General features: G+C 37.3%; 2 protein-coding genes across 4 annotated transcripts in view; one reads left to right on the top strand and one right to left on the bottom strand.

The window, feature by feature from the left end:
- LOC105233214 (G protein alpha o subunit) overlaps window positions 1–27,734 on the bottom strand; it is a 91,607-nt gene that overhangs the window by 19,041 nt on the left and 44,832 nt on the right. The gene's annotated exons all lie outside the window — the stretch shown is intronic.
- LOC105233213 (probable cytochrome P450 49a1) lies at window positions 493–26,191 on the top strand. Of its 2 annotated transcripts, none has more exons than XM_049451995.1 (14): window positions 493–1,322; window positions 9,271–9,444; window positions 9,519–9,613; window positions 9,681–9,846; window positions 15,932–16,012; window positions 16,159–16,275; window positions 17,705–17,781; window positions 17,915–18,110; window positions 18,279–18,447; window positions 20,734–20,903; window positions 21,054–21,132; window positions 23,031–23,133; window positions 23,389–23,513; window positions 25,553–26,191. In XM_049451995.1, the coding sequence occupies exons 2-14, from the start codon at window positions 9,275–9,277 to the stop codon at window positions 25,664–25,666; spliced, it is 1,662 nt and encodes a 553-aa protein (XP_049307952.1). In that variant the 5' UTR covers window positions 493–1,322; window positions 9,271–9,274; the 3' UTR covers window positions 25,667–26,191. The 2 variants fall into 2 exon arrangements, with proteins under 2 accessions (XP_049307952.1, XP_049307951.1); XM_049451994.1 differs by having other exon boundaries at window positions 494–1,322; window positions 9,268–9,444.

The raw sequence follows: 27,734 nt of genomic DNA, 5'->3' as shown, positions 1-27,734 counted from the left end.
TACTCTCCATAGAAAGCCGACCATAATGTTACAGTCAATAAAGCATGCTATAAAGTCATGATTAATGACTTTTTCACGCCAGAATTGAAGGAAGTTGACGCGGAACGACCGTTTCATCCAACAAGATAGCGCTATATGTCATACCAAAAATGAAACACTTAATTTTATTTCTTCTTGAAAACAATATGTCTCAAAAACACCTTTTCGTTCAATAATTTCTTTACAAAACGCCGTCTCCATAGTTACATATCAAAAAGCAAACAACTTGAAATGAAGCAATATGCGTCAAATGTGCGAAAGATCTGTAGAAGAGGAAACGGAAAAGGTGTGAAATATACGACGATCGCTTCCGCTCGCATACGAAATCGGCGACGAGTTGCACGAACGGCGAAAACACACACATACAAGCATCCTCAACTGAGTAGCTCATCGTCATATATTATATCAGTTGGCTAATATTGCTCAATGCCGGCGCTCACTGCTGTAATGCCACAAGTGGAACCGCGCTGGGCTGAGCTGAGCTTACGTTAGCCACTGTATAGGCCACAAAGCCTAGCGTTGAGCGTTGTTAGTACGGTTTGCAGAGCACTGCACGTCAGCTTTGCTGAACTCCATATAAGATCGTGCGCGCAGCCACGGCAAAGTTTAGTTTGGCGTGCGCGTTTCGTGAAGACAAGTGTTTCTGGGTTATTCGGTTGGGACTCAGTCAAGTGCTAACGTGCCACATGTTGTTGACAGTGTAGCCGTGCAATTGGCGTTTGTTTCTACTTTGTTTGCTAATGTGAAATTATTTGACGCTGGCAACACTAACACAAGCAAACACAATTTTAATTTAAAAAATCCGATTTCGTGTGGCAAATTGCTAAAGTGTAATTTGTCAAAAATATTACCGCATGGCTTGTTACCATTGTTGTTGCAAATAGCACGCGCGCGCGTGTGTGTGTGTGTGTTTCTTGTAGCATTCCAAATCGCAATCAAAGCTCACTTTGCAAACAGCGACGAATAAGGTCTTTGTACGCCTCTATCGTTCGCCGTCGCCGGTGCACTCGAGTGTGAAAACATTTGCAACAGTTGCTGCTCGAAGTCTCAAAGTTGTTATTGTTGTTGTTGTTGTAGTTGCTATATTGTTTTGTGTTTTGTGTTTAAATGCAATTCTTTTGATATCAACTTCGTTGCACTTGAACGAATGCTATAAAAGCAAGGAGGCACCTGGCCACATACAACAAAGAAGAATAAGGAAAACAGGCAACAACAAAAATAAAAAAAAACACAAAAGCAAATATATAAAAAACTGCAAATTACAAGTGTCACGCCAACAAAAGGTAAGGAACCGCTGCCAAATCTTTGTGTGCGCTCGACTTTTGAGTGCTCTACAAGGTTACCGTCTCCACAAATATGCATTAGACAGCTTGCCATGTCTGTCGCTAATGCCGCGTAAAGAATTTAAAGTTTTCTTACGGGAAAAAATATTCAGCTGGAGAGCCTTGAGAAGTTGTCCGCGTAGTGTACAAGTGGCCATTTAGGTGCGTGAGCCGTGCAAGTTTAAGTGGAATTGACAGAAGCACCATTTAAGGATAAGATTTTGAATGGAAAACTTAACGTGAGCAGGCATTTAGTGTCGAAAGAATTATAAAGAAACTTGCGGTGTCTTCTAAAATGGTTATGCTTGACGTTTGAACGAAGCCGAATGAGTGAAATCGACAGTTAACGAGGTCGAACGCAAAGGCTTAGAGTCAAGACACAATTTTTTTCTTACAACTGCTTAGCATTCCTTGCACTGATACTATGCTGAACTAAAACTTTAAACTAGAACGGATGAGGGTGAAACTATGACTCAATAAGGGGTTACATGGATTTTCTAGGATAAAAATTTTTTTATTGTTATACTATTCACAAAGAAGTTTTGAAATTTTTGGAATTTTTTTTTTAAACTCGGCCATTGCGACGTCATTTCCGATGACTGCTTGGAAAACCGCGACCGCATTGGCAGGATAACTCCTTAAATGATCATCTAAAGTGAAAAAATACGTGTTTTCGTTAAAACTTAGAAACTTAGAACTTAGACGAAGAGAAAAAACTGAAAATAGTTTTAATCCAAAAAAATTCCCTCGTCCAAGTCTGTAAGAATTATATCTCAAAAACCTGTGTAAAATTTCATGAAGATCGGTCGTGATCTTGCCAACCAACTTAAAAAAAACGGTTTCGAGAAAAACAGCGTTCTTAATTTAGCTAGCTTTGAGCGCACAAGTTCTCCTGTACCTCCGAAACTATTACTCGGATCAACTTGAAAATGTAGGACAATATTCTAGAAGTGTTGTAGAATTTGAGAAGACAATAAAAAAATAGATTTTTTTAAACCCGTAAACCCTTGCAACTCCTTAAGTTCTGGACAAGGGTTTGTGACGTAGGAAATTGAAAAATTTTTGTAAAATCTAGCAAAACGTTTCCAAACAGAAAATCGGAAAAATCAGAAATTTAAATTAGCGCTTCGAAGCCGGAGCTTAATTCATAGAGCTTTCACGATGACCAAGCCGTGAGCCTTAATGAGCATACCTAGTAAGAAATTTTGAAATTTTTTTTTGCATATTTCGATAGTCTATACCCCAAAACTAACATATTATAAGTTTAAATATTTTTGAGGTACAGGTTGTGGTAGTGCTATAAGTTCATAAGGCATTTTTCGCCGAAAAAAACATTTTTCGAAATTGCTGCAGTGATTACTCGGAGACAAATCATGCGATCATATAGTTTTCCATACAATGATGTACCAGTTTTTTTTTTATGTAATTACTTGATTTGGCAGGCAAAAAGCGACCAAAATATTGGATAAATTCCAACTTTTTTTAAAGACCGACATTTCGTAATTTTTTTTTCGAGCATCTTTGCCTAGACCCATTATTTTTTTTAAGGTAAAAGGAATGATCCAATGGAGGACAACCTCTTTCAGCGCCGTCGGAGAACTCAAAAAATATTTAATTTTTTTCTTCAAAAAATTTAGAGTATTTGTGAAGAATGTTTAAAATAGACCAGAGTAGATAATTATTGAATACAAAAAAAAAAAAAAAATACTAGCAGGATGAAACCCAAAATGAAATGAAAGTTGAAATAAAAAACATTAAGCGAAAAGTTATATACGACCGATCTGCGGTCGGGAAAACGAAAGAGGAGAGGAGTGGTTGAATTTGTAAGGATTAGGAATGTTTAATGCGATTTCCGACAAAACTACGAGTCCTATAGAAAAAAAGTTATATTGCAATATTGTAGGGAAAGAAAAGTTCTATAATTTTTTTATAAAGAATTTTTTACCATAATTTCAAAATCAAAAAAACCCCTAATTTTCAATCAAAAAATCTCAAGTCAAAACATAAATATTTTTTAAAAAGTCATAAAACCTCTTGGCTTTGTAAACAAATTTAATTATTAATACATTTTGTGGAAGCCTACTTTTTTGATGGTATAAGTAGAATATATATATATTATGGTAAATTTGCACAGAAAAGGCAAAAGATGCTCTCTTAGCCAGGCAATGGCGTTCTGACTTTTGATCATGGTTATATAAAAGGACGTTTTTCACCTCAGGAACTTTCAACTCGGAAGCATATATGTATATACTCGTATAAATATAATTTTGAAGAATGCTTCCGAGTTAACAGTTCTTGATCGCATCATAACACAGATCCCTGCCGGTTTCCCAAACTAAACGTTTATATGGACAGATCGAACTCGAACTGTATGGTCCAGGGACTATTACTACAGAGTTTCTATATCATTGATGTCGTATCAAACGAGATTTTAAGAAGGAACAATCCTCTAATATGGCGATGCGAAATCACTGGCTAAAATCATAATTAATGGCCTGAATGCAACACTGCTATAATTCCTTAATTATCGCTCAGTCAAAAACTTGCAACTATTTTCATTTAGACATAAATGTGACCACAAAACGCAGACGTTTTTGTTATAAAATAAAAATATTGCTGGGATAAGATAGTTCTTCATCGAATACGCATACGTATATATGTACGTCCCGATTCTCTCAAGGTACATACATACGTCGACCAGGCTGTAGTATGAGTTTTTATATAGCATAGTTGGCTATAAAATAACCTTTAGCTCGAATTTGAAGAGAAAATAATTGCTGAATGAATGAATCCTCTAATATGCCGATGCGAAAAAACTAGTTAAAATCATAATTAATGGCCTGAATGCAACACTGCTATAATTCCTTAATTATCGCTCAGTCAAAAACTTGCAACTATTTTCATTTAGACATAAATGTGACCACAAAACGCAGACGTTTTTGTTATAAAATAAAAATATTGCTGGGATAAGATAGTTCTTCATCGAATACGCATACGTATATATGTACGTCCCGATTCTCTCAAGGTACATACATACGTCGACCAGGCTGTAGTATGAGTTTTTATATAGCATAGTCGGCTATAAAATAACCTTTAGCTCGAATTTGAAGAGAAAATAATTGCTGAATGAATGAAAATATTAAAAGAATCAATTATAGTCTTAAAGAAGAGCTTGTTTTAAGTAAAGTTAATTTATTTCGTTGTCTTTTGCTACTATTAAAGAATGTTGCTTGGTAATTGGAGGTACTTACAAGCAATAATCTTCAAATGATAAACAGATTTTGTCTCGTTCCAGTCCGTGCAATTTGTTTACGTTTTATTAAATTTGTAGCAATCATTCAAAGTTTATCATAACAGCAACAGCTAAGTGCACGTCTAGACACATACATACAAACACATTAACCAACAGTTAACAGTGAGTATGCAGTTTCAACTTGTTGCTCTTCATATTGCCAAACAGTCATCACAGCCAACAATATTGACACAATAAGCTCTAGGTCAATATTACTTGGCTAGATGATTAGATAAATAACAGAGATCACAACAATAACAACAAGTGTTAAATATGAAATGTATGTGAAGTAGTTCACTACAATAGAAAATAAGAAATAAAGAGAGAGAGAAGAATAAAGTTATGAATGCAAAAAATAGGCTGAGCAGACAAATTAGTTTGTTTGGCAACTAAATCAGAGTAATTTGCATATCAAAAGTATGAGAATGTAGACGAAATATGTTAAATATGCTAAGCATTTTATCAAATCCAGTTTCACACCATGCGAGGTGTGGGCTGTGGATGAGTATCAGCTAATGATTACTCGTAAGCCGAACATGAAAGGGAAACCCGGGATTAGACTTTGCTTGATAATGTTTGAAGTGTTTTGCTAAATAATTTAGCAGCTTTTGTAGGTATATATGTATACATAAATAACAGAATAAGTGAAAATTCCTCGGCCTATCATAGTAAACTATTTGTTTGGCAAAATTCCTTTTTTTATTCAACATAGTTTCCTTCAAGGGTGATACAACCGACCCTCCTATATTTCGATATGATTTTTGTAGCATGATTTTACCTGTGCTTCAAGCCTCAATTTCGGCGGTCACTTCTTCATTCACCAAATACTTTTTCCCAGTGAGCATTCTTTTGAGTTCTGAGAATAAGAAATAGTCTGTGGGGATCTGCAGAATACGTTAGGTCCGGAAGCATTTCGAAGCCCAATTCATGGATTTTTGCCATCCTTTTCACTGACTTGTGAATTGGTGCATTGTCTTGGTGAAACCGCACTTTCTTTATCTTCAAATGCTGCCGTTTTTCTCGATTTTATGCTTCACTTCCTCCGACTATGTAGTAGTCGCTGTTGATGATCATTCCTTTGTCAAGGTCGTCAGTAAAAAATATTCCATGCGCATTCCAAAAAACAAATCCAAAACACGTCATTACCTTACCAGCCGGCGGTTGCGTTTTTCAAAGCGTTGTTGCGGATTACGCTTGAACATCTCCAAACATTGCTCCGAATTATCAACTCGTCATTATTTTTGGTTAAAAGTCAGCTCCGCGGCACCCACTTTGCACAGTGCTTTCTCATGCCCAAATATTCGGAATGATATGATTTACACGTTTAGTTGATATCTTTAGAGTGAATGTCACATTTCGGTCTTTCAAAATATTTTGCACTTTTTTCCGTCGTAGCAACATCTTTTGGGCGTCCACTGCATTAACCATCTTCGGTGCACATTTCAACACGTCTAAACTTAGCATACCAATCCTTGATGGTTAATTTTCCTGTGGCAGTGTTCGGAAGCTCGTCATCAAGCCAAGTTTTTGCTTCAACTGTATTTTTACTTTTCAAAAACTAATATTTTATCAACACGCGAAATTCCTTTTTATTGATTTTTTCACAAAAACGGAAGTTTCAAAATTATATAATTCACAAACTAATGACCCGAAAGCTGTTAAATTTATAGACGCGCCTTTTGAAGGGCAAAAATCATATGGATTTAATTCTAGTAGCGCCATCTATGTGTCAGACCAGAGACGTTTCAATTGACTTGTTGCATATACATATGTACATATTTAAATATATAGGTATATAATAATAGCTATGTATATAATTATCAAAGCAAATTGTGAATAACCACCTTCTCATAGCAATAACAAGCGTGCGACGCATGTCACTCAAGGTTGAAGAAAATAAATACAATTTTATGGCATATTCTCCTATGAAGCTAGTTTCATTACGTGTCAACAGCAACAACAAATAATAACGTAACAATTTTTTTAAGTGTTGTTGTGTTACTGGCACAGCTTGGCATATAAAATTACATTTTAATATTTAATAGCAACTTCTAACACACTTACACATATTTTCGGTTGAGCGCGTCGAATGTAAATTTATGCTGTCAACAAATGTTGCACTAATGATGACTTAGACTAATGTTGCCAACTGCGTATTTATTCAGTGCATCAATGTTTTCAAGATACATTGTTAATATACAGTGTTAATATAAATTCGTATACCCTGAGCTTAAAGAATATCGAACACTGAAGTGACTGTCTATCATAAATGCTGTTAGTCAGCTGACTTAATACGCACTCCCTATGGAATTTTGCCTAGGCTTTGGGTGCCGACTTTTTAAATACTGATCAGGTTATATAAGTTAGCCACGGAGTTTTTAATACCCAAAAGGAAACGTCAGCGTTGGCCGCCTCGGTCGTGCAATTTGACGCCGTTAGACTATTTCCTATGATTCTACGTCAAGTCTATGGCCTATGCCAAAAACCAAGCGACGATTGATGAACTTAGCACGAAAATCGAAAGAGAAATTGCAACAGTATCGGCCAATTTATGCTTGAAAATCGTCGAAAATTGGGTTCAGCGTTGGGAGAGATTTTAAGTCCTCTTGCCATCTCTCTAACACTTGCTTGAAAATCTTCAGGCATATCTTTTTCCCTTTGAATATATTCATCGGAATCGAGTTTGCATAAGGAAACTTTTTCATTTGCATTTGTGAAGGGTATAATAGTTTCGTTGCCACCGAAGTTAACATATGTATTTTCTTGTTTTTCTTATATTTAGCTTGCGAATTTTTAAGCAGTTGTTTGAAAAGTGTTTAAAAATAAATATTTTTGTATGCATGTACATATTTATAATTGCACTCATCTGCTGTTAGCTCTGTGAATATATGAATTGGCTGAGATTAACGCATAAATATTTGCACGAAAGAAGTGTTTGTGTTGAACTTTTAGAGAAAATTGCAGATTGAAAATATGCACTAAGTAAATATTAGTTTTTATTTTTAGTTACAAAGTGAGGTTAGGTTTGGTTATATAGCGTGTATGACGTTAATAGGTCTAGTAAAAAAAACTATTATTTTTGCATTAAATTTCAGCTATAAATTTACACTGTAATGATCCGATTTCAGTTGAATATTCACCATTTTATTCCGTAACTTGTTGGCTTGTTTTCTTTTGAAGGTAATTTCATAATGTTGCTTTTATGGATGCTTCTTTTTTCAATTTTGCAAAAAAAAAACGAAACAAAATGGGACAGTGTATTTTATCAAATTTATTCAAACTATAAGGTTACGTATCTGCCAACCCACCACTGAAGTTCCCCGAGCTTTTGTGAGCCACTAACAATGCGTTTGGAACATAAACCTTACATAGTGGTCATTAAGGGGTCAGTAAGGTAATCTTTTTTCCTTTTTTTTTGCTTTTTCTGTTCCCTTATACCATTAGGAAAATCCATCATACCATTAGAAGGTTTCGAAAAAGGCGCAAAAATAATAATTAGGAGTATGCCAATTTTTCAAAGTTTATGTCCATTTTTGTATGCTTTTCCAGTACCTCAAACTTTAAACGCGTTTTTCTCAAATCACACTCTTTTAAAGTGGCGGACATGATTCCGGTCGAACTACTTAACCGATTTGCTTATTTTTTTTTTTCAGAAAACGCTTGGCTATCGTACCTATATTTTTTATAATTTATTGACAATGTTATAACAAAATGTATGTAAAAAAAACTTGGGGAAAAATTCAAAAAAAAACGTCAATTACTTTTTTAGTTATCAACATTATTTCATAATTCTAGCAGGGACGATAACCATTCACGTACTTTTTAAGAATAAATTGGGTTTTTGTGTTTCAGATGATCCAAACATAAGAAATCATGTCCGCCACTGAAAAAACGCATCTCATTCACCCAGCCATTTCTCCGACAGACGTCATCAAAAAATTCCGAAAAAATTTGTTTATACACTCCACGATATACATATGTGTATACCTCATGATATGTGAAAAAAGTTCTTTTGTAGAATAAAATTTTCTATGAAAAAAAATAAAAAAATAGGCCATAAGTATTACCCTACTAACCCCTTAAAAATTATCAGAATTTTGTCTTTGCTGTTGTAAATATTGTATAGGGATTATCAACCAATTTTATTCATTTTTACACTGGAAATCTTATAAGAATTGTTCTTAGCGAATTTGGCTATTCCAGCTTTGGTGGTCTAGGAGATATATATGTCCATGAAATCTATTATAAAACGGGGCCATGCCCCTTTTTCAAAATTTTCAGTCCACAGATGCTCCTTGCTACTGCAACAGGCAGAACTGATACATTCGTTAGTGTATTCTAGCGAAATCTAAAAGTAATCTATCGCATATGTTATTCCTAGCAAAGCTTTTAGCTTGAAAAAGTGGGTTTCACTTAATAGTAGTTTCCAAAAATAGCAATAAAGCTTGACAAAATAGTAAAACAGTGTATGGCTTTCAAGAATCAAACATGGCTTCTAAAACGTACTGAGCAACAGTAAAAACGGAGAAAACTCTTTCTTTGCCTAATTTTTCATTGAAACACATGAAAATATATGTGAAATTTGTAATGAAATCCCTTTCTGCAATTTTTCAGCAGAAATATGTCGCAACTACATAAAACAACAACTGCGCTGGTGAAACGCGCCTCTTTTTCGGCTGCTGCCACGGCAATGCCAAACGCTGTAACCTTGCCCGAGGCGCTAACGCATGAGCCACCAAGAATAAATATACCAAAAGCACCAACCGTAGCAGCAACCAAAGCAATGGAGAGGTGAGTAAAGCGTGCAGAAAAAAATCAAATAAAAATGCATATTTATTTTATTTATTTTTTTCTTCATATGGTAGCGCTCCGGTGTCGCATGCACGCCCTTATACAGCCGTACCGGGTCCCTGGGGTATGCCAGTGCTGGGCAATTCATGGCGCTTTGCGCCGTTAGTTGGTTCGTTTGAATGCAAATACATATTTCATATTAAATATATATTTATGTGTTCTTTGATTTACTGCAGGCCAATATCGCATACAGGATTTGGATAAGGTCATGAAGGAGTTGCACATCAACTACGGAAAAATAGTTAAGGTTGGCGGGTTAATAGGACATCCGGATTTGTTGTTTATCTTTGATGGCGATGAAATTCGAAATATTTTCAAGAAGGAGGAAACCATGCCACACAGGTAATTTAAATAAACATTTTTGATACTGCCAATACAAGCTGCCTTCTGATTCAAACTTTGAATAGTAGCGAAACGAACAGATAACTGGTATAAATGCAATAAGCTGGCATAAACAAAGTGAGAGAAAATAACAAGGAATTGTACCACTTTAGTTGCGTAGTACTTAACCCTATTCTACCATTAAAATCAATTTTATGCTAGAGGTAGATAGTTAGGTTAGATGGCTGTTCCCAGAGCATGGCGGAGGGATCACGGTTAGACTCTTGTGCTCAATGCTTTGTGAACGGAATACGACTGTGATTGGATATTAGCTATAGACAAAGCACAAATCTGCTAAGATCTTTTATTTCTATCCTTGATATTTGATCTGGATCTCTGAAAGTATGAGATCCGAGGTTGAGGCGATTCTATCGATAAGATATTCAATCCTACTGCATGAATTCTGAATAAACAATATCCAGTTAGAACTTCTACAACCATTGAAAGATGGACCTTGCTGGGAGCGAAGCGTTCACTAGATCTCTTACGATTTACCTTCGGTCAGAAGAAACTTGCGACTGCACTGTTGCGCACATAGAAGAGTACCCAAGCAACAAGATAACTACAAAAAACTCCAACAAAGTTCTCAAAATTGTTGGGCATGCTTAATATAACCTTTAATAGTTTCGGATAATTTCTTTAAGCAGAAATGTATTTATATATGTATATAGGTTTAAGATTTCCTGGAGATAAATCAATTTTTAAGTTGGTAGAACTGTACTACATGATCTGCTCTAAATATTATATTTTATTTTGAAAAAGATCAGGGACTACACCTTTCAGTATTCTCAACATATTTGTCGTTGTTTTTGTAACGGGTATTTAGTTCCCGTTAGGGTGGTTAAGATTCAGATAAGTTGTCATCGAAGTCATTCAACGGTAGGCTTAGGAAACGTGCTGTTTCGACGTGATCGAACCATAGAGTGAGGAAACTCGTTGCATGCTGAACATACGTTTGATAGGTCGGGGTTGATTCTGCATAAGTAGGAGTTTAATCAGTTACGGTATTCAGAACGAAGCTGCACAAGGATCCCTCTCGATTCTAGCGACAACTAGACCTTTTCATTAGCAATGTATGGTGGTTTGACTTCAAGTAAGCGTTAATGTTGTTCGATAATGTTAACGGCTTCGAAGTTAGTTTTTCGACAAACAGCAGCAAAGTTCTCTGTAGGTCTCCAGTATCTATGGTAAAGAGATGTCATAAGTTCTTTGAGATTGCCAAAACGACTTTGTTGCTTTGCAACGGCAAACTATTTCCATTAAGAAACCCTGCAGTTGGTAGGTTAGAATGGGTGGCATCTGTCAGCAGATCATTTAGTCATAATACCTACAGTACCATAAATATTGAAAAAAAAAGCAAAATAAGTGCTGTGTGATCTATGTTGCGCTCAAAATATTTGCGGTCAAAATTTTTATTTTCTCTTTACTCATTTATTTGTACTATTTACACATGTCTATTCTGCAGACGTGAGAGCATAATATAAAACATAAAGTATTAAAAAAGAAATCGAAAGTGCGAAATCCTAAGATCCATCGTCACACTTTGATCATAAAAAGCAACAATATAAAGCTAGTCGATAACCGAAGTTCAACACACAAAGAAGTGCTAAATATTTATGTACACTTCAGACACAATTTCTTGAAAATGAATGTTATCTTACATTTGTATATATGTAAACAAAAACCATCGGCTGGTGATGTTGAACATAGCTGGCGGCATGACAAAAGTAATAAAAATGCATACATACGAGGGCTGCTTGAGAGAACTGTGATTTGATGACAAAATACTGCTTTTTGAAGGGAAAAAATACAGTTAAAGCGAAAATTCGGCTTGATGGCGAGTTTCCAGACATTGGCCCAGAAAAATCAACTATCAAGGATTGGTATGCTAACTTTAGACGTGGTGAAATAATCGCCGAAGCCAGTGAACGCAGTGGACACCCAAACGAGGTTCTTACCAACGAAAACATCAAAAAAGTTCACAAAATTATTTTGGTTAACCGTAAAGTGAAGTTGTTCGAGCTTGCATGCGCCCGAAAGATATCAACTCAACAAGTATATAAAACGAGTATCATTCACGAACATTTGGGTATAAGAAAGCTTTGCGCAAAGTGGGTGCCGCGAGAGTTTAGTTTTGACCAAAAACAACGGCGAGTTGATGATTCGGTGCAGAGTTAGGAGATGAAGCGTAATAAATCCGAGATGTTCCATCGATATGTGACAATGGAGAAATATGGCTCCATCATTTCACTTCACAACCGACATTTATCCGTGTGCACTCCACATGATGAGCCCGCTCCAGAGCGTGTAAAAACGCAACAGTCTGCTGGCAATGTCAGGGCGTCTACATTTCGGGATGCACATAGAATATTTTTTAGTGACTACCTTGAAAAAGGAAGAACCATCAACATCGACAAGCGTTATTGGGCAGTTTGAGGTCCGAAAAACGGACGCATTTGAAGCAAAAAAAGAGCTGTTTCAGCCAGACCGTGTCAAAATCAGTGAAAACGATGGTAGAAATCTATGAATTGAGCTTCAGATTGTTTCCGCATTCACCGTATTTTCCAGATTTGGCTTTCAGCGTATTTCCTGTCCTTAGATCTCAAACGAATGCTTGAAAGAAATTTTCGTCGAATGAAGTGGTGAACGCCGAAACTGAGACCTACTTTGAGGCAAAAGACAAATCATACTACAAAAAAGGCATGGGAAAGTTGAAATAAAAAAAAAAAGAATTTTGCCAAAAAACTTGTTTTACTTAGAAAACGAGTCAAACAAAAATTTCAAAAATGTCGTTTCATAAAAAAAACAAGAAAAAACGTTAACTTCGGTTGCACCGAAGCTAAATACCCTCCACAGGTGCATTTCTGTTAGTAACTATGTGTTCAGTTTGTATGGAAGCTATATGTTATAGTTAACCGATCTGAATAATTTCTTCGAAGATTACATTGTTGCTTTAGAAAATAATATGTACCAAATTTCGTGAATATACCTTGTCAAATGTGAAAGTTGTCCATACAACAACTTGATTCCGATTGTTCAGTTTGTATGGTAGCTATATGTTATAGTGATCCGATATCGGCCATTCCGACAAATGAGCAGCTTCTTGAAGAGAAAATGACGTTTGCAAAATTTCAAAAGTATATCTTAAAAACTGAGGGACTAGTTCGTATATATACAGACAGACAGACGGACGGACAGACAGACGGACATGGCTAAATCGACTCAGCTCGACATACTGATCATTTATATACATATATACTTTGTAGGGTCTCCGACGACTCTTTCTGGGTGTTACAAACTTCGTGACAAACTTAATATACCCTGTTCAGGGTATAAATATTTTCTCGATTTCGTATTTGTTCATCATGAAAAAAATAATAATAACTTAAACAAATATATTTGGTTGTCTTTCAAACACAATGAGGTCACGTTCAAAGTCGATATTGATACTCTATTAAAACTAATTGACAAGTGAACTTAAGGCCATAATCAACAAAAAGAAACGAAATCAATAAAAGCGAATGTTAAAAAAAAACTATTTTCGTAAATTGCTCGCTCGCTTTAATAGCCAGAAGCTGCAGTCTGTGTGAAGAGACTAGGCCTAGACGAGCGATCGACGTGCGAAAGTACACGCATGAGATATGCATTTGCACATTTCAAGTGACGTCTGCGCATGTGCGACGACTTATTTATTACGCCGCTATATATGTTTGAATATACTATAAATAACAAATATAATTTCATATACATATATATATAAGTTTATTGTATAATTTATTGTAGTTATGTATATAGTATGCTAGTGCAAAGCAAAGCATAAAACGTAGCACCTTCACCTCAAGATTTACGATTCTAACGAAGTTACTTGCAGCCAGCGGTGCACAATTGGGTTTGTTAAAAGAAATTCACACGCAAGTCATTATGTAAATGTGTATACATATGCATGTAGTGGGTATATGTGCTTTTCACGCACGCATATTTTTTATGAATTGTGTCACTGCATATGGGAACCATAAGTTGGCTTGTGGGCTCACCGGAACAATGAATGTAGCAACTATATACTTACATATACAAATATATATTTGTTTTTCCGCATTTTATTACTACAAAAATTGTTGTTTTTGTTGTTTTATTTATGTAACTATTTTGATTATTTATGTTCGCTCTAGCACGCATGCCTTGAGGCGCACGATAAATCTACATGCCCACTTACATATTTAGTTACAACTATAGTATATGCCCTCTTATATAGTATAATCTCTTACTATAATGTGGCAGTTCATTCAGTTTTGAGATGAGCTCTCGTCGCGGTTACCATCTTTGGGCAGCTTGCTTGGTACGTGTAAAAATTTGGTGATGAAATTAGCTGCGTCATTGACGACAGCGCTCGTCTAGAACTTTTTGTTTTCATACATTTATAATGCACGCACTCTTAAGAGGCCGTTAAGTCTAAGTATTTTCGCCGTAATTCTCATGCGAAAATTGTTTAACTTTTCTATAACATTGCATTGAAGATGCTATGACGAGAGGAATTCGAAAATATTCGGTAAACTAATCAGTAAACTCAACTATCTGGCGTAGTTCTCAGCTTTTGGAGTTCTTGGAATTTCTCTAGGTGATGCGTCGCTTTTTATGTGAGGTAACAAAGGATTTAGTCCTGTTTTCTAAAGGTTGTACAAAGAAGCGAAGCAAATGGGTCTGACAGTGAACGTGGGCAAGACGAAATATCTCCTTTCATCAAACAAACAGTCGTCGCACTCGCGACTTGGCTTTAGTCACTATTTACAGTCACAACTTCGAAGTTGTAGATAATTTCATCTATCTTGGAATCAGAATTAACATCAACCACAACGTAAGCCTCGAATAACTCTTGCCAACAGGTACTAACTCGGACTAAGTAGGCAAAATAAAGTCCTCTCTCGACGAATAAAGACCAAACTCTACAAGTCACTCATCATCCACGTCCTTTTATACGGTGCAGAGGCATGGACATTGACAACATCTGATGAGTAGGCTTTACGAGTTTTCGAGTGAAAGGATCTGCGGAAGATTTATGGTCCTTTGTGCATTGGCATCGGAGAATACCGCAGTCAATGGCATCTTTGGTGACATCGTGCTTCTCTTTGATATGTGGTTAAACGTTCTTCCACCGGGGTGAATGACAGTACTCAGTAGTAAATGCCACAAGGGCCTACTCGCCTCAGTACTTCTTCCGTCCATCGCATTTCTTGGACGGCGCTGATGTCAGCCTTCACTCTAACGAGAACATCTACCAGCTGGGCAGCGACACCTTCCAAAATGAGGGTCCGGACATTCCAGGTGCATGCCCTTAAATCGTTATCTTTAGAGCGTTTGCCATGGTCGTCATCAAAAGGGGGGTTTCTCTTACGAGGCTGTTTGTGATTTTTCACTGCGGTTGTTTTTTACGTGGCGGGTCCCTAACCCAGCGCACAACCCTGTGGAGGGGATGTTTCGCCTTCTCATTGTAGCTCGGCTTCAAACCGATGTTCTTTGGCCTCCCAGAGAGGACCGGAAGTCGTGAGCTACTTGAGCTGTATGTAAAAGAATCGTTTCTGGCCACTCTCAAGTGAATAGCAATCACATAGGAAAGGATGATGAATCGTGGATTTATACATATGGGCCCGAAAGTAAACAACAGTCGCGTTTCCAGATGAGCCGAAACCAACAAAAGTTGCTCGCGCACGAAGAACCTCCAAGCAAATGATTGCCTATTTTTGGACTTCCGCAATTATGCCACTGGAACAATGCAGAGTAGTAAATTCTACTTGCCAGACAATGCGAAATCATAGATCTTATCTTAATGGAGAATATTTTGAAAAACAACAATAAAGTGATCTCGAATAATTAATATTTCTTTTTCTTCTCTGTTCCCAAAATTTAAACGGCACCCCTCGTACCTTTACTACATACAATATATAATTTTTTTTAAACCTCAAATCCTCTGCTCTCACATTACTAACGATTTTTCTTTACAAACATGCAATTAAATGTTGTAAATTAATTTATGATTGTGTATCTGTTGCAGACCCTCAATGCCATCGCTCAAACATTATAAGGGAAAATTGCGACGCGATTTCTTCGGCGACATCGCCGGTCTCATTGGTGTGTAAGTATTGGAAGGCAAAGCAAGAAAAGAAAGGCGATTACTTTTCCACACACACACACACACATACATACATATATGCAGACACTTGCGCATGCAGCGAAGTGTAATGTCAATGTAATGAATTTATGCTTGTATACTCACTTTAGACATGGCAAAAACTGGGCGCTGTTCCGTCAAGAGGTACAACAAATACTACTACAACCGCAAACGGCTAAACAGTATGTGCCGCCATTAAATGAAATTGCCAGTGAATTTATGCAAAGGTGAGGTCTTATGGATAAATAAATGTTTAGTTTAACTTTTGTTATTTATATGCACTGGTCGCCAGATTATTAGGACAGATTCTAAGAAATGTAAAAATTGATATTTTTTTGTTTTAATAATTGAGCACAATTGATTTGCAGAATGGAGTAAGGTTAATGAAATCAACACGCAAGTAGTAGGCTATAATAAGAACTACCATTAGGCGCCGAATTCTAGGTACGACACGAAGTGTTTGTATTAAAAATACGAAATCGAATATAAAAAGGTTTATTTATAACGGGTGATCGGAGTAGAGGTAGTTTTTTTTCAAAAGAATAGACAGATTGTGCAAGAACTGAAGCCGCTCGACCTTCCCAAGCCACATCGCTTCGTTCTATGGGCTCTTGAAAAATTCCAAGAAGACCCGACGTTTTCCAGCCAAATTTGGTGCAGCAATGAGGCCCATTTCTGGCTCAATGAATATGTAAACTAGCAAAATTTCCGCATTTGGCACGAAGAGCATCCTGAAGAGATTCAAGAGCTGTCATTTTATTTAGAAAAAACAACCATTTGGTGTGGTTTGTGGGCCAGTGGAATCATAGATCCTTATTTCTTTGAAAATGATACTCGTGAGAAAGTAACCGTCAATGGCGACTGTTATTGCACCATGATAAACGACTTTTTGATGCCTGAAATTGAAGCTCGTGATCTCGGCGATTATTTGTTTCAACAAGATGGCACCACTTCCCACGCATCTCATCAATCAATGGATTTATTGAGAGAAGACTTCGGTGAGCAGATAATTTCGCGTTTTGGACCGGTTGATTGGCCACGAAGATTGTGTGATATCACACCGTTAGACGTTTTCCTATGGGAATATGTAAAGTCTAAAGTGTATGCGGACGATCCCGCTTCGATTCAGCCCAAGGGTCACGCGTGTCATTCGTCAGTTAAAAGTCGAAATGCTCGAACGAGTCATCGAAAATTGTACTCAACGGATGGACCGTCTGAGACGTAGCCGCGACCAACATTTGAAAGCGATAATCTTCAGAAAATAAATGCCAAAGAATGTTCTTTCGAATGATAATAGGCATTCCTTATTAAGTTTAAAGCTTCTGTGTTTTTCTTTAAAAAAGTAGGGGACTCCGAAATAGATCACCCTTTGCAAACAGATATACTGAGATACTAAATTTGAATCAAATAAACAGTAAGTGCTGAAAATAAAGCACAGTTACGGAAATAAGTGCTAGAATTGACAAGAATTAGTATTCCTAATTATATGACCACCACTGTATATACTAACAACATGAAAACATATTATGTAGCACAATTTTTCAAATTTTAGTTAAATGAGGCGTCAAAAAAGAGACAAGAAAATATAAAGTAAACTTGTATGTAATATAATACCGTTACTTGCTAATCTTTTTGCGTGTAAATTATAAATTACAGAGTACATGAAATGCGCAATGAAAACCATGAGCTGCCAGCGAATTTTCTGCACGAATTACACAAATGGGCGTTGGAATGTGAGTAAAATAAATTGTAATAAATGTAAAATGTCTGACAGGACGCTAATGTTACATATGTATAAGTATAAGTATATAGAGCCCAAGTTTTAACTGAAAGTAATATTTTGTACGTGTTGCTCTCGCCTGACAGCTGTGGGACGCGTGGCATTGGACACACGCCTTGGCTGCTTGTCGCCAGATGGCAGTGAGGAGTCGCAACAAATCATAAACGCCATAAACACTTTCTTCTGGGCCGTGCCGGAATTGGAGCTGCGCATGCCACTGTGGCGTTTCTATCCGACCAAAGCGTATCGCAGTTTCGTCAAGGCGTTGGATCAGTTTACCGAGTAAGTTGATGGTCAAGGTGATGGTTGTTGCTATTATTGCTTTTGATAGATTTTTATAATAATTAGTTGTTACTATAGTACTACATATAGAGACTATTTATAGTAACTATAGATTAGTATAAATGCAATAACGTTTAATTGTTTGACGTATTTCATTTCACTCCATAGAATTTGCATGCGAAACATAAGTCGCACAATGGATCGCGAAGATGCTGCGCTGGCGTTGCAGAATTCTGCCGGCGCTGATTCCATTGTGGGACGCATTGTGCGCAAAACGGGCAACCGCAAATTGGCAGCTGTGTTGGCGTTGGATTTATTCTTGGTTGGTGTGGATACGGTGAGCTTTTATAAATTTAATGAACAGCGTATGCTTTTTTGTTTTTAATGAAGAGTAAAGAAGATTAATTGTATAAATATAAGCCGATATGCAGAGATTTATAAAAAATATATGTATATGTATGTATAGGGTGGGCCATATAAAATTTTAAATATTGAAGATAGGCCGTAAAAGATTGAGTGTAGCGTTTGTTGTATGGCACGTAGCGCCGTCCTGCTGAAACCAAATGTTGTCCAAGTCTTCCTCTTCAATTTGCTTGAAGAAAAATTCGGTTAACATTTCGCAATATCGCTCACCATTGATGGTTACGGTTCCTTCTTCATTTTCGAAGCAAAATGAGCCGATGATTCCACCAGACCAAAATCCGCACCATACAGTGATTCGTGCTGGGTGCATTGGCTTCTCGACGATTAAGTGCGGGTTTTCTGTGCCCCAAATGCGACAATTCTGCTTGTTAACGTAACCATCGAGGTGGAAATGAGCCTCGTCCGAAAAGATGATTTTTCGGTATAATGACGATCCTCGGTCAAACGATCTTCTGCCCAATCTGCGAACTGTAGAATAATGAATAGTGACCCATTTCGTAAATTTTAGATTTTTTACTGAATATCTGTCACTTTCTGAATGGTATGTGACGTTTCCAATGTCGAAATATAGATAATTCAAATTTAAATCGTTAGATGGCCCACCCTATATTATATATACATACATGCAAGGTGCGTTCCAAAGTAAATAGAACAAATGGTTTTTTTTTCGGCAAAATCAATTTATTTTATTCAAAATAATCTCCTTCTGCTTCAATACAGCTTTTTGCACGGTCCAAAAGCATGTCGAACGAGTGTTTTAGCTCGTTGGCCGGTATGGCCGCCAGTATGCCGGTGTAAGCCTTTTGAATGGCCTCTACGTCTGCATAACGCTTTCCTTTCATGGGCAAATGCATTTTTCCGAAAAGGAAGAAGTCGCACGGTACCCTATCAGGTGAATACGTTAAGTGGTTAATGGTTAAAATGTGATTTTTGGTCAAATAATCGGTCACACGCATTATCGTGCAACAAACGCCAGTTTTCATTTCCGCGATATTCGGGTGGAACACGTCGAATACGGCGCACCAAACGCTTCAAAACTCTAAGGTGGAATAACGCATTAACATTTTGGCCGAGTGGAACAAATTTTTTGTGGACAATACGCTTGGAATCATAAAAACAAATCTGCATTGTCTTCACTTTTGACTTCTCCATGGGTGGGTTTTTTTGGGCTTCGGCTCGTCCGGTGCCTTCCATTCAGCACTCTGGCGTTTCGTTTCGGGATCATATTGGAAACACCACATTTCGTCACCAGTCACAATATTGTAAAGGAAGTTTTTGTCCTTTCTGACCTCTTTAATGATGTCCTTCGAATGCTGGATTCTGAGCAATTTTTGGTAGTCAGTCAATTTGTGCGGGACAAACCGTGCACACACCTTTCGCAAGCTCAAATTTTCGTTCAAAATGCGAAAAATCGATATTCTACAGATTTTCAATTCCATTTCCATGGATTTCAATGATGATTTCGGCTGATTTTTGATGAATTCACGCACAGTTTCGATGGAATTTTCGGTGATCACGGATTTTGATTGGTCATGTGATCGTCATTTATGTCCTCACGACTACTTTGAAAAAGATGAACCACTCGTGCACTCTGCTAGGGGTTAGACAATCATCGCCATAAACTTGTTTCATCAATTGAAACGTTTCGGTAAAAGTTTTACCAATTTTAAAACAAAATTTAAATAAATAACTTTAAAAAATATATTTACTGGTACTTCGACTAATAATAATTTTTTGTTTAATTTTTGAATCTGAGATAATTTTAAGCATAAAAATTTTCTGACTGCCTTATTTTTTTTATTAAAGTATCTTAAATTCTAATAATATATCGATATGAGTAGTTTAATGATATAAATAATAAATAATTGTGTAATTACTAAATATTTTCAAATTCTTTTTTGTTGGTTTAAAAAATTTTAAAATTCAAATTAAAATTTCCTAAAATTATCAATTGATATTTTCATTACTTTTTCATGTATTCTTTAATTTAATAATTTCAATAAATTTCAATAATTAATGGATTTTCCGCATTTTTATTGAATTCACTTTTTTTCTCCATTTTTAATAAATTAATGTAATTTTATTTTATGATAATTTATTTTTTTGTCTCATGCATTTCATTATATTTATTTTATTGCCAATTAATTGATTTTTATGCGCCTCATTTATAATTATTATATGTATTAATTGGCCATTGCAGACCTCCGTTGCCGTTTCGTCGACCATTTATCAATTAGCGAAAAATCCCGATAAGCAGCAGAAGCTTTACGAAGAATTGCGAAGTATATTCCCAACGCGTGAAGCAGAAATCGATCAAAGCGCATTGGAGCAAATACCTTATTTGAGAGCCTGCATAAAAGAGACTTTGAGGTGCGCTATTTTTAAACACTACCAATAAGTGAATGCATATCTATGTACATAAGTATGTATGTACATATATATACATATATGAAAAGAATAAGTATTATATTTAATGCCAAATGAATTATATTTAATTGTTCTTGTGCTTGTTATTTGCAGAATGTATCCAGTTGTCATTGCGAATGGCAGAAGCTTGCAAACAGACGCCGTAATTGCTGGCTATCACATACCTAAAGGTGTAAGTATATAAATAATAAATTTGTATAAGGGTGAACCAAAAGAAACTTACTTGTATATCGAATTTATGGGTTAAACTGAACATAAACAGGCATTCTAAAGATATTAAATGAACGTGGACATCATATCGTTCACGAATATTTGAAAAAATCCCTGAATTAGGCTAGGAATTGCTACCGCATCCACTGAATTCTGCAGATCTGGTTCCCAGCGATTATTTCCGTTCTGAGATCTCAAAAGAATGTTCGCTGGGAGGAAATTTTCGTTGAATGAAGAGGTGATCGCCGAAACGGAGGTCTATTTTGAAGCAATAGAAGTTGGAGGGTCGCTATAATTCGTGTATGAACCTTGCCGATTTTGTCAAAAAATGTGTTTTACTATTGCAGGCCGGGGACTTTTCAGTTGACCTATTACATACTAAGAAAAAGGCAGGCCATAACTTCGATTCTATTTTTTTTTGGCTCATCATAATGCACTCTTCCAAAGTGTAACCTCGTTTAGGGAGGTAAGCATTAAGTCCTTGAGCTCGCTGACTGCTCTAAGTTAAGTTTCAAGGAATGTATGACCTCACTAGCAGTACCATCAAGCTACTCCCATATTAAACTTGTCTGACCGCTTCGGAATCATCGGAATTGTAAAACCGATGAGGCCAAAAATGAGGAGGGGTTCCCCTGTCTTCATGCATTTGGTCGCTGGACCTATGGGCTTCGCGCGAGCTCAGCAAGACCAGCAATCAGTAACCAGTCTGGCCCAGAGTGAAACGTAAAAGGTCCATTGAACTGCTAGCTCTTTGTAAGGCTCACATCGACGCAATGATAGACGTCTTAACTTTACACTGCCCCATTGGCACTCATGCGATGGAGGTGGACACAATTTGTCAAAAATGTGTTGGAAATATATAGACTCTTTCTCGTCTACTGTCCAGCTGTTGTATGACTAAGATTGAAAGATCTCGGTCGCCGTACTTTTCTGGAGTTCTAGGCATCACAACGGACAAGCACCTCTAGCTGTCCAAGTAGGATTATTCGTGGCTTTATGAGAAATCTGCCTATTTACCTAAACTACCCTACTGAAATAATTTCTCAATGACGAAAAAAATTCTCAATGACGAAAAAAGGAATCCGCAAAATGCTCTTTGTCCAATACAATTTATGAAATCTTTGAAATCTGTCCTGTCTCAGGTTCCGTAGAAAAGATTTGGAATCTTTCCTTATTTCAAGTTTAGGTAAGATTTATTTTGATGATTCTTATGCAACACTGAGGAGTTTCACGAGCAGTATTCATTATTTTCCTATATTTGAAGTCACCAAACAATGTCTGTTAACCGCAACGCAGATAGAATTACAACCGGCCAACATTCACCAAAACTATTTAAGGAATATTTTATGTCGCTACAAAACCAACAAAATCTTCGTAGACAAAAATATGCGAAAAATTAAAGTTTTTTAAGCAAAATTGTAATTATTTTTTTACATATCGTTCTGCTTCAAAAATAATTCGTTACTTCTACACCTAAACAACAATAATGTGAGTCCATTAAATAAAGCAGGTCGGAGATAAATTAAATCTTTCGAAATCGCTGAAAATGTACCACTTTACAAATATTACAACAATAAGCCATAGTCTGATTATATACAGTTACACTGCCACACCCAGGGTACACACACACATAAAAATTCCCTGTTGTCAACGAGCTCCCCTCTGAATGTCTAAATTTTAATAATCATAATTGCATAGCACCTACTAACCAAACGCTGGGCGACAAGTGCCCATAAACACATAAATCAAATATCACTTTAACGGTATTTTCTTTCCTTCTATTTATTTACCCATTCCCACCGTGGACTTGTGTATGTACAAATGTTTATTGGTGTTGATTTTTGTTTTCTTTTTTTTCAGACACATGTCATATTCCCGCATCTGGTGGTGTCCAATGATCCCGCGTATTTTCCAGAACCGAAACGTTTCCTGCCCGAACGTTGGCTGAAGCGAGGCGAAACGAGTGAGTTGCCATGCCGAGCATTCATTGCATGTGTCAATGCCAATTGACACAGAAAACAAAAACAAAATACACACACACACGCTAGCCCCACTCAACCGCAGAGTGTAAAATAAAAGTTAAAAAAAAAAATAAAAACAAATTAAATGTCGGTGCAAATTTCGCGCACGAAACGCCTCCAGCCAGTGTGCGCGCGTGTGTGTGTGAAAGGGTGTATTGCAATTTAGTCATGCCATACATTTTCATTACAATCCGTAGGTGCCGAATGCCCACATGCCGGACGTAAAATTCATCCCTTTGTCAGTTTACCGTTTGGCTATGGCCGACGCATGTGTGTGGGACGTCGGTTTGCCGAAATTGAATTGAATACGCTGTTGGCGAAGGTGAGTATCGCGCACAATGTGCAAACGAATGAATGCGCGAATGCACAAACATGAAAGAGGGGTTTCAGTAAGGTCATATCAAAGCTCGAGGCAAACAGATGAAACTCTTTGAGAGCTCATTTCATTTTTAAGCCTTGGCAAGCCACTTGGAGGCCTGTGGTGTCGAATAGTGACGTATGGGTATGAAAAAAAAAGAAACGGCTTTCTAACTACATAAATCAACAGATCCGCGCTTTGGAAGAAACAAAAAATTCATTTAGATGAAGTGGAACCAATTTTCGAAGCGGATCCGAAGAAATTTGTACGACATTAAAAACATGAAGAAATAGCGTAAGACCAAGCCGAAGCATAAGGCTATTCGTAAATTTATGAAAGTCCGAAAAATGACTTCAGAAGCCCCAAAACGTAAGTCCGAAGTGGAAAAACTGATTTCAAACAAATTGAAAATCATTCTGCTTCATAGCAGGATATTGGTCTGAAAGAGTTAATTGTACGAATTCATATAAACAAACAAATATTTTACATAAGTGAAGAAAAAACAGCTTGTGAACTCTTCTGGGCAAATTGACTCAAAAATACCAGTTACTGGCAAACTATAGATATATTCGAATATAAGTGAATGTAAATAAACCTCTACGAAAATGACTAAATACTTGAGTGAAGTTGATGCATATGGATCCTCATATTAGCAACTTCAAATCAAGTTTTGGAATCCGCGTTTTGGACTTTTTCGAACCTCTGGAACTTTGTATCATCAAAACTATAATTGTATGGAATCTAAACCCGTACCTCTTCTACGTGATTGGAACCCACCAACATTTTGATGCGACATCAAAAGCTGTACAGCACAGCCCACTTCATTTAGAGTTCGGTTGCATATCGAGTATTTGAGCCTTGCTGGTTATCCGTTAAACTTTTAGAGACAACGGCAAAATTCTCCTTTGACGGATATGTATTAATATGCAGTCTCAGCAAGCTTTGTTTGCAAGATTTTGGACTAGTCAGATCTTGGGCTCTTCGCTTCAATCTGCTGGGAGTATCGTGGTGGTTAAAACTCGAATGCGGGAAGTACTAACACTTTGTCAGTTGAATGTGGAGTTGCATTGCAACCGAGGGCCGGACCCAAAGTACGGCAGAGATTTCAGATGGGCCTCGGACCCTACCAAGATGGTTGGTGTGTCCATTCCACACTGTCAATAAACGCATTGATTTGATCCGCTGTGCTTTTGAGCCCCGTGGGGTAAGACTGTCGTTAGCAGGTACGCATGTTAAACTCACCGGACGTTTTTCAGATCTTGGATACAGTACAAAGTCCTGATATAATAATTTCCAGGTTCAAACTGCCTAATTCTTGTAAACGTCGACAAATCAACTGATACAGGACACTAGTTGAACCACTGAAGAATTGACTCAATCATACCTGACCAAACGTGAGATAACAGAATCTCGTTGCAGATTATAAATTTCCACAAAAGTACGCGAATTCAAAACCGGTAAGGGACCATCAATGCGATGCAATCCCGAAAACTATTTGAGAAATGTTTTAAGCAATAGAGATAGTAGAAATGCGTCCTCAACAACACCGACTCTTTTCTGTTCTCGCGACAATCGGTTCTAAGTAACCGGAATGAACCCGGATTTCTAACTGGCCAAGGACCATTAACTCGGAGGCATTCCAAGAAATTAGGTTAGGAATATTTTATTGTTTACAACAACAACACCGACGCTTCGTAATCGAAAGCCGATTACTCCGATGCTTATAATTGTAAGCCCAAAGACATTTTTATTGCCCAGCAAAATATTCACAAGCTTCATGCTTTTGGAAATTTAACGCCAGGGTAGTATTCCACCGAAAATAATGCACGCAAAAACAATAATAAAAACTCATTGTTCATCACATTGCAATGCTGCGTTGTGAAATGGTTTGCACTTATCTAAGTATATCTAGTATATGCACTTAAGCCACTTGGCCATTTTAAGGCAAACGCTCGCATCACACATGTGTCATCTCATTTTGTTTATGCTTGTTTTCGTTGCAGATATTTCGAAAATACAAAGTGGAATACAATTCCGGCGAATTAGTGTACAAAGTGAATTCAACCTACATTCCAGAGTCGCCACTTAATTTCAAATTGACGCTAAGGGCTGAGTAACGCACGAGCTGCTTTGTTGGAGCGGCGGTGCCAGTGCGCAGGGGATCAGGCAGGCAGGCAGTCAGCAGGTTCAACAGCGTTGGTGTAGAATTTGCCAAAATCACTAGCCAGCGGCGTTGCAGTGAAGGGTAATGTGAGCGTGGGAGCGTATGAGTTTGCATTTTCAATATTTGCACTGTTAGTTCGTTGTTGTTGTTGCTGTTGTGGTTTTTATTATTATTATCGTTCAATATTATACTTTAGTCTCGCCAATATGGTTGTAATACGTGCTGCTCTTACAATATTTGCTCAGCACAAATGCAAATTATGCCAATGCTTTGTATAAATTATGGAGCTTATGGTCATATCATATTTAGTTATAGTTATATATACACATGTAGTATATTATGTTAAACATTTGTGTGTTTAATTTTTTTACATATCTATATTTAACGAAAATCTCATTTAAAAATTATAATTATGTGACAATTTAAATAAAGCTCACAAGATACATAAATTAAAAAGCTTTCAAAAAGTTTGTCAACAGATGGCGCTATATTCTAAAGCTTTGGGTTGGTCTTAGTGTTACAAAAAAGTTGATATATAAGCTAAATTTGAGACGTTCAAAGGCCCGCTACGCTGTGCATAATGGGAGTTTTAAGTAGTATTTCAACGGCGGCTCTTGAACTGGTACTAAACCTGCCACTTATAGACCTCTTCGCCGAAAACTACGCAGCAAACTCGGCGGGACGACTACTGGCTGCAGGAGAATTTGCATATAGAAGCTTCGGGTTTAGCTCGGTGGGTAATGGCGGTTTGGCAAACCCCGACAACATGATTCAATTTTCTAACTGGGAAAAATGGTTCAAAGTAAGCATAGAAAAAGATGGTTGGCGTAAAGGTATGCTAGCTAGATGGCTCGAAAGTAGAGGATGGAGTCGGAGCGGGCATATACCGTCCAGAGTTAGGCATAAGGCAACTGCAGTATATTTCAAACTGAGGTCTTTGTTATTGCGAAAGCCGCGGAGCTGACCTCTAATATACCTGCCGGCAATGTCTTCGTAGACAGCCAAGCAACAATCAAGGCAGTAACCTCGTATCGCATATCGGCCAGAAGTGTCTTGGGAAGTAGGGCAGCAGTAGAAAGTGTTGCCAGAAGAAAGTAACTTGCCTTCTAATGGGTGGCAGACATCGAGGGCAACGAAATAGTGGACGAGATCACCATGAAAGGGTGTAAGGCTAACCCCCGAAAACGTGATCAACATTGGGAAGCCCATGTATTGTCTAAACGACGATTTGAACAGATGCATGGTAAAGAAAACCAAAACCCGATGGAACGAGCTATCTGGTTGCAAAACTGCAAAAGTCATGTGCGAAACGACGGATCGGAAGTACACAAAATTCCTATTGGCACTCGATAGAAGAGACTGTAGGACTATGATTGGAATACTAACTGGTCACTGTCTGGTCGATAGATAGTTCGAGAAGACAGCAGGAAATGTCTAGAGAAAGGCACCAGGGAAACAATGAAGCACCCGTTGTGTACTTGTACTGCTTTAGCAAGACTACGCTGTAGGCATCTGGGGTCCTTATGGTATGATACACTGGAGGAGCTATCAATACTGAGGCCACAGAGTTTGTTGAAACTCGTGTCAAGCGCAGGGATCCTCATGGACCTAGTAACTGAAATCCATCTGGTATCACAAAGGACCATTGCACTACCGGACTAATTTAACCTAACCTAAGTCGAGACGGCAGTAGATGTTAAATGCCGAGTAGTGTCCATTATTGGCCACCATATCAATATACCTTATGCCACAATCGGCCTTACAACTACTATTTAAAGTCGTCAAGCTTACTGAATACTACAGTATTTTTTAGGAGGAAGTATTCGCGGTCAAAAAAGCGGCTGAGATAGCTAACTAGCAGGAAATAACTCAAACAAGATCGATATATATAATAAGTCGACACACAGGTAGCAATTAAGGCTATAATCTCAGATCGCATTACGCCAGAGAACTTCCTTAACAGGGATGCAGTATATGTAGTGGTTGCCGAAAAGCGGCTTCATATATACTGGATACCAGGT

This window comes from Bactrocera dorsalis, chromosome 3 (assembly GCF_023373825.1).
Source record: "Bactrocera dorsalis isolate Fly_Bdor chromosome 3, ASM2337382v1, whole genome shotgun sequence".
Classification (NCBI taxonomy): domain Eukaryota; kingdom Metazoa; phylum Arthropoda; class Insecta; order Diptera; family Tephritidae; genus Bactrocera; species Bactrocera dorsalis.
Note: the sequence above shows the minus strand (reverse complement) of the source record. Positions and strands in the feature narration are given on the sequence as shown.

Coding starts and splice junctions, on each gene's coding strand:
- LOC105233213 (XM_049451995.1), top strand. CDS start 9,275: ATGTCGCAACTACATAAAACAACAACTGCGCTGGTGAAACGCGCCTCT. Junction 21,133..23,030: donor GCTATCACATACCTAAAGGT/GTAAGTATATAA, acceptor CTTTTTTTTCAG/ACACATGTCATATTCCCGCA. Junction 23,134..23,388: donor GCTGAAGCGAGGCGAAACGA/GTGAGTTGCCAT, acceptor TACAATCCGTAG/GTGCCGAATGCCCACATGCC.